The sequence below is a fragment of the Lepisosteus oculatus genome, chromosome 8, assembly GCF_040954835.1.
Source record: "Lepisosteus oculatus isolate fLepOcu1 chromosome 8, fLepOcu1.hap2, whole genome shotgun sequence".
Classification (NCBI taxonomy): Eukaryota; Metazoa; Chordata; class Actinopteri; order Semionotiformes; family Lepisosteidae; genus Lepisosteus; species Lepisosteus oculatus.
Window position 1 is genome coordinate 25,844,304 of NC_090703.1, and position 14,123 is coordinate 25,858,426.

General features: G+C 37.2%; 1 protein-coding gene across 13 annotated transcripts in view; it reads left to right on the forward strand.

Moving 5' to 3' along the window:
* Window positions 1–14,123, forward strand: part of gphna (gephyrin a) — a 479,030-nt gene that overhangs the window by 302,858 nt on the left and 162,049 nt on the right. For all 13 annotated transcript variants that reach the window (XM_015351213.2, XM_015351218.2, XM_015351214.2 and 10 more), the window contains exon 5: window positions 12,415–12,509. In XM_015351213.2, coding sequence (XP_015206699.1) covers window positions 12,415–12,509 — 95 coding nt within the window. The remainder of the gene's footprint in view (window positions 1–12,414; window positions 12,510–14,123) is intronic.

Consider the following 14,123-nt stretch of genomic DNA (forward strand, 5'->3'; position numbering starts at 1 on the left):
ATACATCTGTTGTAGTGTGTTAGTGGTTTTATAAAAAATCGAATACACTTTTATTTATTCATGGCATAATTTTTCTTACATATTATTAAGTCACATTGTTAGACAATACAATATGCAGCAACAAGAGGAAAAAAAACAAAAATCATATGCAGGAATTTTTTCTCCCAATCAAGATTTTGTATCTCATCATTAGAACTTCATAAACACCTACAGTATGTAGAACATTTGATACTACTCTTGTATAGGGCAGACTTCATTAAGCACATATTTGTTAGTAGTATAAACCCTTGTTTCTGTGGCAAAATGTTACTTTTCAAAATTTTTCACGTACAAACACAATAGCTACTTTGTCTAATAATTGAAATATTGACATTTTCGATGAAGCACTGCATGTCAAGCACTGGGTTTTATAAAGTGTAATCAATACACAAGCAGGAAAGTTAGCAGTAGCCACTTTAGCATCAATGGGGTAAACTTGACCTTGAACCACCTGTTTACTCGAATCACAGTCATCTTACTAAACACTTTGTCAAGCTGAGTGTTAAAGAAGCGTTTTGTATGACATTGTTTGGGTTAAAGAAACAAAAACAGAGTGCATTCCAATACGATAAACTACAGTACATCGTTTTCTGTTTCAGGTAAATTAGACAAATAGAAAGTTAAATCAGTCAGGATCTCAGAGTTTAATAAGTGACCACATGGTTTCCCTTTAATTTCACATAACAGGACCGTCAAATAATTAAACCTTAAGTTTAGATCAGATGTCACAGTAGATGTTGGAACTGTTGAGGTTTTAGCATTTCCCTGAGAGGAAGGTTGAGCAAAAGTAGTTAATAATTTCTTATGTGTTAACACAAACTCATCTGAACAAGGTAAGCCTTAGCTCTCCTTTCTTAGCATACTGGAAACCCAAGATACTAAAGACCTGCTATTTCTCAAAGTGCTTAAAGTTGGGTGCAGAGTAAAATTTTCTAACTGAATGTCATGACAGGGACACCATCAGTTACCTCTACACAGCATTTGTAATACAATTTTCCATTAAAAACTAAAACAATCACAAGTGCACATATGCACCAAGAAAAAAATGTTGATACGCAAAACGGATTAAATATCCCAAACTAGCCCTCAAATATGTAACTTTCCCTCCATAGTTACTATATGTCTTAGGGCACGTGGGGAGCAGCATATTGTAAAGGCCAAATGGTCTTATGGCCATGCAAGTTTTATCTCCCTGAGAGTGAGGTTCACAGTTCTTCTAGCCTTTGTGGTGCTACAAGCAATACCCCATTATTCAGGCATGTTCCAAGTGGGGTATGCATGCAGACTTACTTTGTTAGAAAAGAATGAGTACACACACTAATATCAAATAGTATGACTTACAACACTTACTCCAAAATACTCCAAAAATAAGCTGTGATTGCAGAAAATTGTGGCTCTATCAAGCGCTAAGGCTGCTGTCGCATCATCCAGGTGGGTGCTGCACATTGGTGGTGGTGGAGGGGAGTCCCCATTACCTGTAAAAGTGCTTTGAGTGGAGTGTCCAGAAAAGCGATATATAAGTGTAAGCAATTATTATTATTATTATAAAAACTTATCCAAGTAGTGTATTTTAGTTTTGACTTTCTTTAAGATAACCGTTGAGAGATTCAGATGCAGCCATTCAAAATTGGTGGGGTATTTCACGGCATACCCCGGTGGGCGTGTTGCGGTATCACGCAGTGTCACGTGGTTAATCGCGCGTCATTTGACGTCATGCTGGAAACTATCCGGCATCACCTTGTAAAACTGCCAGGGGGAGCTTAACCTCTCATGTACAGCATTTGAGCTTTTAATTTTGAACTGTGTATTACAGCATGTTAATCATCAGTCATTAAAATGTTGGTATATTTTATGAAAGCAAGATTGCGCAGTTGGACAAAAGTACACAACCTACCTTTATCAGAAATATTTATGCATCAAAGCCTTTACTGAAGATATTACTAATAGTATTAATAATGGATGACTTTGGACAAGCTGTATACTCAAAGTATAATTTCTTTAGCACATTTGTACAAGCACTTGGAACCTGTCCAAGCCATACTTTGTCAGGCATTTTGTTTTACTTCAACGGGCATAAAAACTTCCTTGCTTTTAACAGGGCGTTTCATAATTTCTAACTACGAAAATGATTTAAAATGCGACACTTATCATTCAACTAGAGCTCAAAATATCACAAGGATCCTCAAGAGCACAGCAAAGACTGTATTAAAAGATACTTGTATGTATCAACGCTTTCTTTTCCGTATACCAGATTTTATGGAACCACTTCAGAAGGGTGTCAGCCAGTCAGATTCCAGGAATCGGTACTTTAAAGGAAAAATACACACCGGAATTCCATTTCTCCCTAACAATTTTAAGCATCGAAGTATTTAACTAGCATGTGAAATAGCATGTGAAAAAGTGGTAGTTTTAAGCTTTTCTGCTAATATAATATGGAATCGCGTATCTAAAGAATTTAATAACGATATGATTATATTCGTGTACTGCGACAGGGCTGTGTAGGGCTGTTTCGCCTCCCTCTTCATGCGACTTCCCCTGTAGCTTACTGGTCTACGTGCCTAACTACCAACTCACGGGTTGCGTGTTCAACTCCAGCTGGTGCTGGACTTTTCTTTTAACAAACATTTCTTCGAAAAAATAGAATAGCGATATTATGGACAATCAATTGACTTTTATATTTCAAAATATCACAACATGATCGATTCTAAGTCATTTTTGATAACAATGAATAGTCACCTTCTTCCCTTCTGACAACGGTCCCTGCTTCTGCTTCCTGCTTCTATTGTGTGTGTGTATGTGGGGGGTGATCCCTTCAGATCTCCCTTCAGATTTAAAAGGTTATATCACTTATATCTTTGGTGTTGCATCTTACCAGTGCAGCTGATCTTTTGCTGCCTGGGTGGATCAACTATCACAAAACTTTAGAGAACCTAACATTTCTATTATCAACAAATTGTAAATTTGTAATAGAGTACATTTTTATAGAGAAATGGAGGCTGGAGAGTATGCGTTACAATATAAACATTTATATTGATTTAAATCGCGTTTTGATTTAAATCACAAACGCGTGTTTAATTACATGTGTTTTTTTTAATCATAATCAGACAAATGCAACATAAATTGATACAGTATCTTTGTCTTCTAAGTATCTTAATAAACTTTCAGCATAGCTTTCTCCCTGTTTAGATTTATTTTTCTTGGGATTTTGGGATCAAACGTGGAAGGATTAGATTGTAATTGTTTTTATTTTTCAAATACGTTTTAGAAAAATTTAATCTTTACTTGCCCAGACTGTATGCCCGATTCACTGTGGGACAGCCGCACTGGTCGGCAGCCTTCCTAAACCCCGCCCTGACCACTTTCACTCCTGTCCTGCTCTTCCCTGCACACCCCAGCCGGGCGCTCTTCGGCCTCTGCCTGGGACGAATGTATATTTAGATATTTACACCCGGTGCGGCACTGAGGGAGCGTCTGCATTTATAACTTAGTTTTTAAAATTAGTCAAGCAATATGAAGCATCTCCTTTTATTTTAAGTCCCTTAAATACATTGAGCACAGCTTTCTCACCACTTAGATTACTTTTTGATACAATCCTTACACAAAGCAGAAACTTCTTGTATTTTCCGATGACGTACAGTACAAGTGGAAAGATTACAGATTTTAATCGTCTTTAATTTTATTACGTTATACGTTTTAGGAATGTTTCATCTATACAAACACCACAAAACTATTCTCAATTGTATTTCTGAATGTAATGTTACACCTACAGTAGTTCACTGCTTTAAATACATCGAATTAAGAAAGTAAGGTGTAGCACTTTAGATCTTTTTTTCTGAACCAGGGAAAATCTGATCATGTTTCTCTATAACAATAATAAAAAAAAACATTATTTTACATATCACCTTTAAAAGTGGTATCTCAAAGCAATACAGTAGATGTAAACAACAGATTACAAAGTAAATACCCAGACAAACACAAACGCGTTTTTAATAAAATGCTTTTATTCATTCAGCAGAGAGAGAGAGACATCCAGCAGAGAGAGACACACACACAGGTTTTCATTGACAAAAAGTAATTGTTTTTTTTACATTCCTCTTGTCTAACAGGAATGTTTTGTTTGTGGACAGACTGTCCACAAACGTGAGACTGTCTTTCTCAGACTCACATTCCCGAATGTCCCCTGCCCCGGTCAACAATCCTAGGAAGAACACGAAACAGCCTGTTAATAAAATTGTTACAATTTTGTTCGGTCAGTTCTTCCTCCCAGAATGTATAGATCGCATCAATCAGTTCCTGCTTTGTGACGGGCTTAGCAGTTTTCCGAACGTAGTCTTCCAGCGAATGCCAAACCATCTCTATCAGATTAAGATCTGGGAATTCGGCTGGAGTTTTCACCCAGTTCACTCCCTCTGCTACAAGCCTCGCCCTTGCTACTGTGTGTTTTGGATCGTTGTCTTGAAAGAGACGGTGCCTTGATCCAAAGTGCTCCCTGATATATGGGGCGGCATACTGTGTGACCACGACTTCCTCGAAGAATTCACGGTCCATAATTCCTTCGAAAATAAGAAGTGGTCCCTGGCCTCTTCTAGATATACCCCCCCCAGACGTGAACCTTCAGTGGATGTTTGGGCTTTGGCTTGTCCACATATCTCCCCTTTTTGCATTGTAGAAAACTGTTCCAGAGCCACTGTTGTCTCGTCGGTGAAAAGTACATCCTGAAATGCCTCCCCCTGTTCAATCCATTGGAGCGCTTGTTTGAGTCTTTCCTCTTTGTTTTTTAGCCTTATCATGGGGCATGTGTTGGTTTTTCTGTATCTCCATCCAAGCCTCCTGCGCACTCTTCTTATCGATGTCGGACTAACGGTCGCACCGAGGTCAGCCCATAGCCGTCTTTGGACTTGCATCGCCAGTAGCTCATCATTTTCATCAGTCAGTTTGTCGATAGCTCGCACAATAGGACTTGAAAAAAAAAAGAGATCAACAGTTAGTTTTAAAAATAATGTGCGTAGTTGTATTTACATGCAAGAAAAGTATTTTTAGAAAGTTATTTACCTTTGAATCATCCTCGGTTTAGATTCTCTTTGCCTCCTCTCCCCTTTATAATGTTGTCTCACTGTGCTTTCAGAAACGAAGATGTCCATCGAAGCCAAATGCTGTACAATGTCCCGTGTTGACTTCCCGTTTCTTTTCATCTTCACTATTTGGTCTGAGAGAGTCTTCGTGATTTTGGCCATTGTCCCTCTCCTTACCAAAGCAATACAGTGGTGCAGCTTAAATTCTGTACCTATATACTGTATGGTATGGTACAGATAAAACTTACACCATACCGATGAGCTAATACCAGGACACCAGAAAATGTGTCTGATGCATTATCAAGTTAAAACAATTGCATCGAAAACCTGGGCGTAACAGCTGTCCCTTTTTCTGATTACTCGCTCTCTGGATACACGTCTCACCTGTCCTGTTCTTTGTTTTCCTAATTTGCTGATTATGCCTGCTGCGATCCACTCCTACCTTCAAACCTAAAGAAGACAAACATAAAAAATACATAATATAGCTCCCAAAGAAACGCAAACGTGTTTTTAATAAGATGCTTTTATTCACTCATAATCTGACAATTTCAGGAAGACTAAGGAAGGACTAAGGGAATTGTCATCTGTTGTTGAATCTCTGTGAGCTCACTGACTTTGAGACCACTTGTTATCCCAGGTTGTTTGAATCGCCACAATTCAAATTGAGGAAAAAGAGCTGACTGACAAGATTTAAGATGTGGCTGTCAATGTTGGATTAAAAAAAAACACATTGCCCAACGTTTGTTGCATTGCTTGAAAAATAACTTTATTTCGAGATAATAACTTAATAATAACTTTATTATTTTGATTAATAGGGAATATAATATAAAAATATAGTACTAAAAATAAGATACACTCTACAGACATTCACAACAGCGACTGTCAGAAGATAGGACACAGCAGCTCAGACACCCTCTGAATGGAAAGGGGCACTTTAATGTTCTGTATGGCTAATACTAAAGCCAATACTTTAATATTCTTTTCTGTATGTTTAATAATAGTGGGTACTGGCCTAATTCGACCCTGCTCCCATTGTTAGGTGTTAATGTGTTGTTGTTAAGTGTGAATTTGTACCTGTTTCCCTGAGGTCTGGCTTTTTTTCTGGAAAACCATAACTCTAGTCTTGTCCAGATTGACTGTCAGCGCCCAGGTCTGACAGTGCTGCTCCAGCAGTGACAGGTTCTGCCGCAGCCTCTGTTCTGTGGGCGACAGCAGGACCAGGTTGTCTGCAAAAAACAGGAATTCGATTTCTGTAATTAATGCAGATCAGTAAATCAAGGGACAAACCAATTGTTTCGCCCGGCTCCTCAATGGGCTTTGACGTGCTAATGCGTTGGTTTAACAGTCCGGGTGTGGCAAGCCTCTGATGTCTCCTGACTTCGGCAAAAGGAACCTGCCTTTCATTGGACAGGAAAGCAAGAGCCGACCGCTACGCCGCCCTCGTGTTTCGAAATCTTGTGACTTTTGAAATTTACTGGGGGTGGACCACGTCTGTAAATTCTGATGGGTCCAGAGGCAAAAGTGCCTTGCCTTGCAATCTCTGGAAAACCATTAGTAGCATGGTGAATCGGAGATTCTTAACCCTTACTTCGTGTGACTGGAAAAGAATTAATGATTGGATCAACGGAATGCTCCGTAGAAGGAGGCGCTCTTTTCCTCTAGTCTAACAGTCTGTCCACAAACAAAACATTTCTGTTAGACAAGAGGAATGTAAAAAAACAATTACTTTTTGTCAATGAAAACCGGTGTGTGTGTCTCTCTCTGCTGGATGTCCCTCTCACTCTCTGCTGAATGAATAAAAGCACTTTATTAAAAACACGTTTGCGTTTGTCTGGGTATTTACTTTGTAATCTGTGGTTAACATCTACTGTATTGCTTTGAGATGCCACTTTTAAAGGTGATATGTAAAATAATGTTTTTTTTTATTATTGTTATAGAGAAACATGATCAGATTTTACCCGGTTCAGAAAAAAAGATCTAAAGTATACTAGTTTGTCACTCTTCTCATCCCCTCTCTGCTAAATGGCTTTTGAATAGAGTCACATGAAAGAGAGGTGAAACAGCCCTAGACAGCCCAGTCGCAGTACACGAATATAATTATATCTTATTAATTTCTTTAGATACGCGATTCTTTTAATACAGTCTTTGCTGTGCTCTTGAGGGTCCTTGTGATATTTCTTTGCTCTGGTTGAATGATAAGTGTCTCAGTTTAAATAATTTTCGCAGTTAGAAATTATGAAACGCTCTGTTAAAAGCAAGGGAGTTTTTATGTCCGTTGCAGTAAAAGAAAATGCCTGACAAAGTAGGGCTTGGACAGATTCCAAGTGCATTTTTGCAATTTACGTTGCATTGTCCATTGTGCTGCTGTAATACAGTTTAAAATAATTCAAAGTCTAAGCTGTATCAGCTTCATTTATGGGTTGCAATTTAGAAAAAGTCAAAAACCGCACTCAAAATGCAAGTTAGAGCTTTCTGGCAAGAGGAGACACCCAAATTAATAATGTAACATGCCACTGTTTGTGCATGAACAAAGTTATACTGCTACTTCCTTAGATACGCGATTAAAAAAAAATAAATTTGAATCCCCGGCGGAACACATTCCAAAAGAATCAGCGCTTTTATATATCGCCTTTAAAGGTGGCTTCTCAAAAGGCTTTACAGGATAAAAACAACAATAACAGCAACAACAACAATATTGTATTTCATTGCACTTTGAAAACCAAGTAATAACTTAACTATATGTGCAAACGTTTTATGATATGTCGCTGTTGTGAATGTCTGTGGAGTGTACTTTATTTGCCTGTCTGTCCTGGGTCTATCGCTCGCCCTCCCCCCCTCTCTCCCTCAATTCAATTCAATTCAAGGTGCTTTATTAGCATGATAGATGGGTACAATCAGTGTTGGGTATTTACTTTGCTTTGAGATTCCACTTTTAAAGGTGATATATAAAATCAAGGCTTTAACTTGCTTTAACTCCGCAAGTCTGAGTTCTCGTGTCTGTCCTATCCGAACCCGAAAGTATTACAATATGTATCTTTATAGCAGGTGGTGCACAACTTTTTAATAATAATAATAATAATAATAATAAACTTTATATAGCGCCTTTAAAGGTGGCTTCTCAAAGCGCTTTACAGGATGACAATAACAATAAATAAGAAGACTACAACAATAAATAAGAAAATTTCACAATTATAATTACAACAATACAACAATAACAATAGAGGAGACCGTGGAAGATGGTATTTAGAAAGAGCAGAGGGGTGAAGAATGGAACCAGTTAAGTAAAGGCTTTTCTGAAGAAGAAGGTTTTGAGTCTGGATTTGAAGGAGTTTAGAGAAGGTGACTCTCTAATATTCTTGGGCAAAGAGTTCCAGAGCTTGGGGGCACAGCAGGAGAAGGCCCTGTCGCCCATACAATATAGACGGGCTTGGGGGACAGTAAGGAGGGCAGAATTTGAAGAGCGGAGGTTGCGAGGTGGGGAGTAGGGCGATACAAGTTCAGACAGGTATTTTAGCATAGATTACACTTTTATAAAATGTATTTAAAAAATAAAAACGATTACAATCTAATCTTTCCACGTTTGATCCCATGATCCCAAGAAAAATAAATCTAAATGGGAAGAAAGTTATGCTGAAAGTTTATTAAGATACTTAGAAGACAAACATATCAATTTATGTTGCATTTGATTGTGAATCAAAAAACACATATATTTAAACACGCATTTACGATTTAAATCAAAACGTGATTTAAATCAATATAAATGTTTATATTGTAATGCAGAGGTGACTATTCATTGTTATTAAAATGACTTAAATTCGATCATGTTGTGATATTTAGAAATATACTTTTTTTTTGGTGCGAGTGAGGTTTTATTTAATCTCTGACCAAGGGAAACGTTTCATTTTTTCAAAGAAATGTTTGTTAAAAAAAAAGTCATGGCTCCAGTGGGATTCGATCACAGACTGTGTTATGTGGGAGTCAGGAACCTAACCCACAGCGCCACCGGCAAGGTCACATGTAGAGTGCTGAAAAAGCACTACAGAAACATTATCAACAGACAATGTACAGTGTGTACTATTCTTGTGTTGTGGTACATGAATATAATTATATCGTTATTAATTTCTTTAGATACGCGATTCCATATTATATTCCCTTTTAATCAAATCGAATACTCATGTGTATTTTTTCTATAAAATAAAGACCAGCCATATACTGTATGTTTATGTTCCAAAATTAATATAGTTTATGGCCTTCACACGTGTTGCAGTATGCTCCTATTTATTTTATGCTCAGCTGCTAAGATTTCCCTTCAGTGGTAAAATTCCATATAAATATTAAATTCTAAAATGGGCACAATAAAGACGTTTACTGTAAATCTTTCTACGACAGACCAATGGACCACGAGTCCCCCTGTCGGTCAACCAATCACGTACCGCGGTACCGCGCGTCATCGTGCGTCACAATGCGCAACGCCGTAGCCAATTACTTCCGGTACGTGTCTGTACCGCGCACTTTGAATGGCTGCATCTGTATGATGCGAAATGATGCGTTATACGCGTTTTAATGCAACACACCCACTGCGTTATGCCGCAGCGTAACCCGCTTGATTTGAATGGCTTTATCTATATTTAGCTTTTAATGCTTGAAATGTAAAAAATAGTTGAAGCTAGACAGAATACAAATTTTATCCTCTAATATAAGGTACCACTTTGTTTATCCTATAATCATTGCTATTTCCCCCTATGCATTCACACACATGGCTTCCACTACATTAAACACATGGATTAATGTATTGTACTTTTTAGTACTGATTAGACTAGACAGCTGGCATTACTGCTGGTGCACTGTGCACTGTGTGGTTCCACAGATTTTAAACCTAAACTTAAAAACGTGTAATATCAGTTAATTTGTAATTATTTTATTGTCACTCCTTCATAGGTATGTTAGGTAATTATATTTTTCTGGATGTGAAAACATTGTTAATTAATGTAGTCTTAGAAAACAGCTTTTCCACTGTGACACTGTTAAGGCTCAGTGGACCCTCCTCTTATAAAAAGCATATACAAACAAATTCTGAAAAGCTTTTCAGTAGTTAAATGTTTCAATCCCCAGGTAAATCAGAAAGTCAGTGTTTTGTGATTGGTTTGTTTTTTTCAGAATTTTACAATGCATTATTTTATTATGAATTTTATAAGTATTGAAGAACCCAAGGACATGCTTGCAGTTAGCTAGAATAGGAAAGTTTAAAACCCACATTATCAAGCTGCCCTTTAGAACCTTTGTCATAAGAGCCAGAAAGACAAGGCTTCCTAAACCATGCTAGAGGTTAGCTTGAGTCTACATTGAGTAAGCAGAACCATTCCCCTTTTTAACAACACTTTTTGGAAACAGAATTGAAAAAATGCCTGGTTCATTGAGTAGTTTTCTAACACAGCTGTAAGAGCCTTGCATAGTTTTTGCTGGACCAAAACGTGGAAGCTGAGTGGTGTTCACAGAGGGTCTCACTGCTTTAACAAAAGCATTACCCTCTGCTGTGTAGGCTATTTCATACTCTTGACTGCTAGGAATGGCATTTTGTCAAGGCAATTTTTCTTTAAAAATGTTAAAAAAAGGTTCTGAATTTCATTACCAGCTCCTTTTTCTTGAAGGATATGCTCATGAAGCTTGTTTGCATGTTCCTCTCCTTTTTGATGCTTTTTGTTTATTTGTAAACCTCTAATGGTATGTTTGAAGTGTCATTCAACTCAAGGACAAACAAAGGATCCTCCTTTCATAAATTAAAACAACCTGAGTTCAGACAGCAGTCTTTTGTCAGCGGCTTGGTATAATAAATATTTCGCAGCATCCTCATGAATATAGATAATTGGTCTCTTTTTTACACCTTTCTTATGCCCATTATTCATTATTCAGTTAATTGTAATTCTCCACCAGTGAAACAAAGACTTTTGAAGACAGATGAATATGTTCAAAACTCAGTTTCACAAACTACTGAGGGCTTGGCAGAGATTGTTGAATTTGTTTTGGACATAACTATGTTTGATCACTGTGGGTATATGTGTATGTGAATCCTGTTGCATATGGAACTCACCAGAAAGGCCACACAAGTTGCAAGTTTTAAGAGGCACCCCCTATTACAAGCAACAGGATTCATGTAAAGACATAAACTTGTAATAAGAATTTTCTGGCTTTATGCTTAGTGATGAAGAGTCAACTTTGTTACTCTAACAGATGTTCCTGGCAATAAAGGTCTTATATTTTATTAAAATGTAATTTGCAAAATTCATTATATAGGAGGATTTGCTGGTCTACAGAGATCTGCATGGAGTACAGGCACACAGAAGGACATGATGGAAGACCTAATACTCCACATTTAGTACTTTTTATAGAATTGTATAATCTTAGCATGCCCAGAGGGGTTGGGCAGCCAGTTCACCTTAGACCCCTAGAGGTTTTTTTCTCCTTATAGAGGAATTTTTGGTTCCTCTCCTCTGTTGTCTTCTGGATTTTTCTCTTTCTGTATTGTAATGTCACGTATTGTCACACAGACTTTTTAAGTGCCTGGGGACAACCTTGTTGTGAAAGGTGCTATTTAAAAATAAATTGAATTGAATTGAATACTATATGTTTTTACGTTTTTATGCTGTCTGGATCTCTCATATAAATATGTTGAATTTCATACTTTATCAAAATGGTTATATATTATTGATGCTTTTCTAAGTTTTTTATGTACTGTAGGTGCTGATATTGTTTTTTTTTCATAATAGGATAATGTAAAAGTGTATAGAATACATTTCTACAACATCTATTTGTTTTTTCATAATGTTGTGCCAAAAATGCAGTAATATAAAATATCAGTTTCTTGTTCAACCCACTGAAGTTTACATTTCAGGTTTGATTTTAGAATCCAGGTTTACAAAATTTTACTTGGAAAATTTGAACACCTTCCTAATTTAGACATGTTTTAGTTCTTTACCATTGACCTTTCTTTTATTACTGTTTTTATTTGTGTGGAAACCAGATAAGAGATGCTTGTTTGAATGACTACTGTAAAAGCTTGTATTTGGAGGTAAGGGACTTAAAGAAAAAAACTTGTTGGGGATAAAACCTACTGTACACCTCTACAGAACTAGAGAAAAACAGACAGGAGATAGTAATGAGTGCTGGATGTTTTACTGAATTTCATCCCTCCAGGTTCCCCTCTTCAACCACTGAAAAGAGTTAAATCATTTTCTGACTGCTCTGCACTTTGTTGCTCAGTGGTTGTTCTACTCTCTTTGCTACAACTACTTTTCTTTAATCATAGGCCACGAAGGAAGTGATTGAGCGGGAGGCCCCTGGGATGGCATTAGCGATGCTGATGGGATCACTCAATGTCACCCCGCTGGGCATGCTTTCCAGGTAAGCAAAGCACAGCACAGCTGAAAGTAAAAAGGAACGATCAGCCTGTTCCCTTAAACCCCCCTCTTCACTTGACTCCTCCAAAGCACAAAATACTATGTTTATTTCTTAATTTCTTTCAAGATTTGATTCATTCTTTTTTGATAATGGTTATGCCGACTGTTGGACCTTGTTTTTCTATCATATGTCAGAGATCTTGAAAAATGTATCATTCCTGGTCGTGCAGAGAAGGGAAATTGGTTATTTCTCAGTTATTGAAACTGAGAAAAGATTACAGTCTTTCTTTACTTTCTTCCTAACTCTATAACCAAGTACTGAATTTTAAACAATTATTTGTGTAATACATATTTTCTCAGCTCATCAATGTAACCATCATGATTTCATCTGTTTACGGTGTCTACCTCCCATTTGTTGTCTATTTTAGACTCTCTCATTTGTAACCTTTCTTATTTCATAATTTTACATGCCAAGAACAGAGTATTGCATGACTAGGTTTCTGGTTGCATCCTGACATCTTTGAATTTTAAAGTGTGGGGCTCCATCAAAGATATTCTCTTTCCCTCTTTTTCAGTGAAGGACCATAATCTCGCAGGAGTTAATATCCATACAATTCTTCACACTGCATTTTGCATTTGCAACAATTATTCTAGTTTCTTTGGCTGTGGTTTAGCTTTGGATAAATTGGAAAGAAGAGAACATTCTTTAAGAGTTTTGAACCAGACAACCAAACAAAGCTGATGGCAGATTCAGTAGCATAATTAGTAAAACTTTCTTCAAACAGCATTCATTATATGGCTAAGGTCCCTGTTGTCATTCAGGAGTCACATTAAAGTAATGAGTTTTGTAATGGGTTTACTAGTAAGGATTGCTGCATGTATACCATTATAAGCAGAACTGAAGAGTGTTTAAAGATCATGGAAGACATCGATACTTCAGGGGAATCTTCCAGACTGCCATATGATTCACAGAATTCAATATTTTTGTCAAGTCAGAAAATGATAAGCAGAGTTGTTGGTGTTGCTCCCAACTTTTTTCTTTTAATCGAGGGACTGTAAAACTCATGTCAGCTATGCCTGTTCAGGGTCATGAACTCACAGTGGGATTCCTGGGGATGTTCTTCAGCAGTAGGAAAAAGATCAGGAGAATGTCTGTAATGAACTTTCCTGTGATGGACAGCAGAGGGATCACAGTCATTTTTGTGTCCTTTCTTGAAGATTATCACAGCCATGACATCCTTTAAATATTTTGATATTACCTCTTCATTTCATGTCATTTTTAAGAGAGTAAGGAGCTGTAGACTTAGTTCCTGTATGTTGTGCTCCATAGGTTTAGAGTAAGTGGTTACCAAGCTTATCTCTCATTTCTGCTGTTGATTGGATTCTTGAATGAATAGATCTTCAAAATGCCTTTTCTTCTTAAAGTTCTGCCACATTTGAACACTTCTATTCTTGATCAATTTTTGATAGATTTTACTTAAATTGGTCTTGACAATGCTCCCTGAAAAATACTGATTCCTATTGACATTGCTTCTTCATCGGGCAGTGTGAGCTACAGTGGGAGCCAGTTTGATAGACATAATTAAGCAGATAAAATGGGGATGGGTTGAGCACTTGG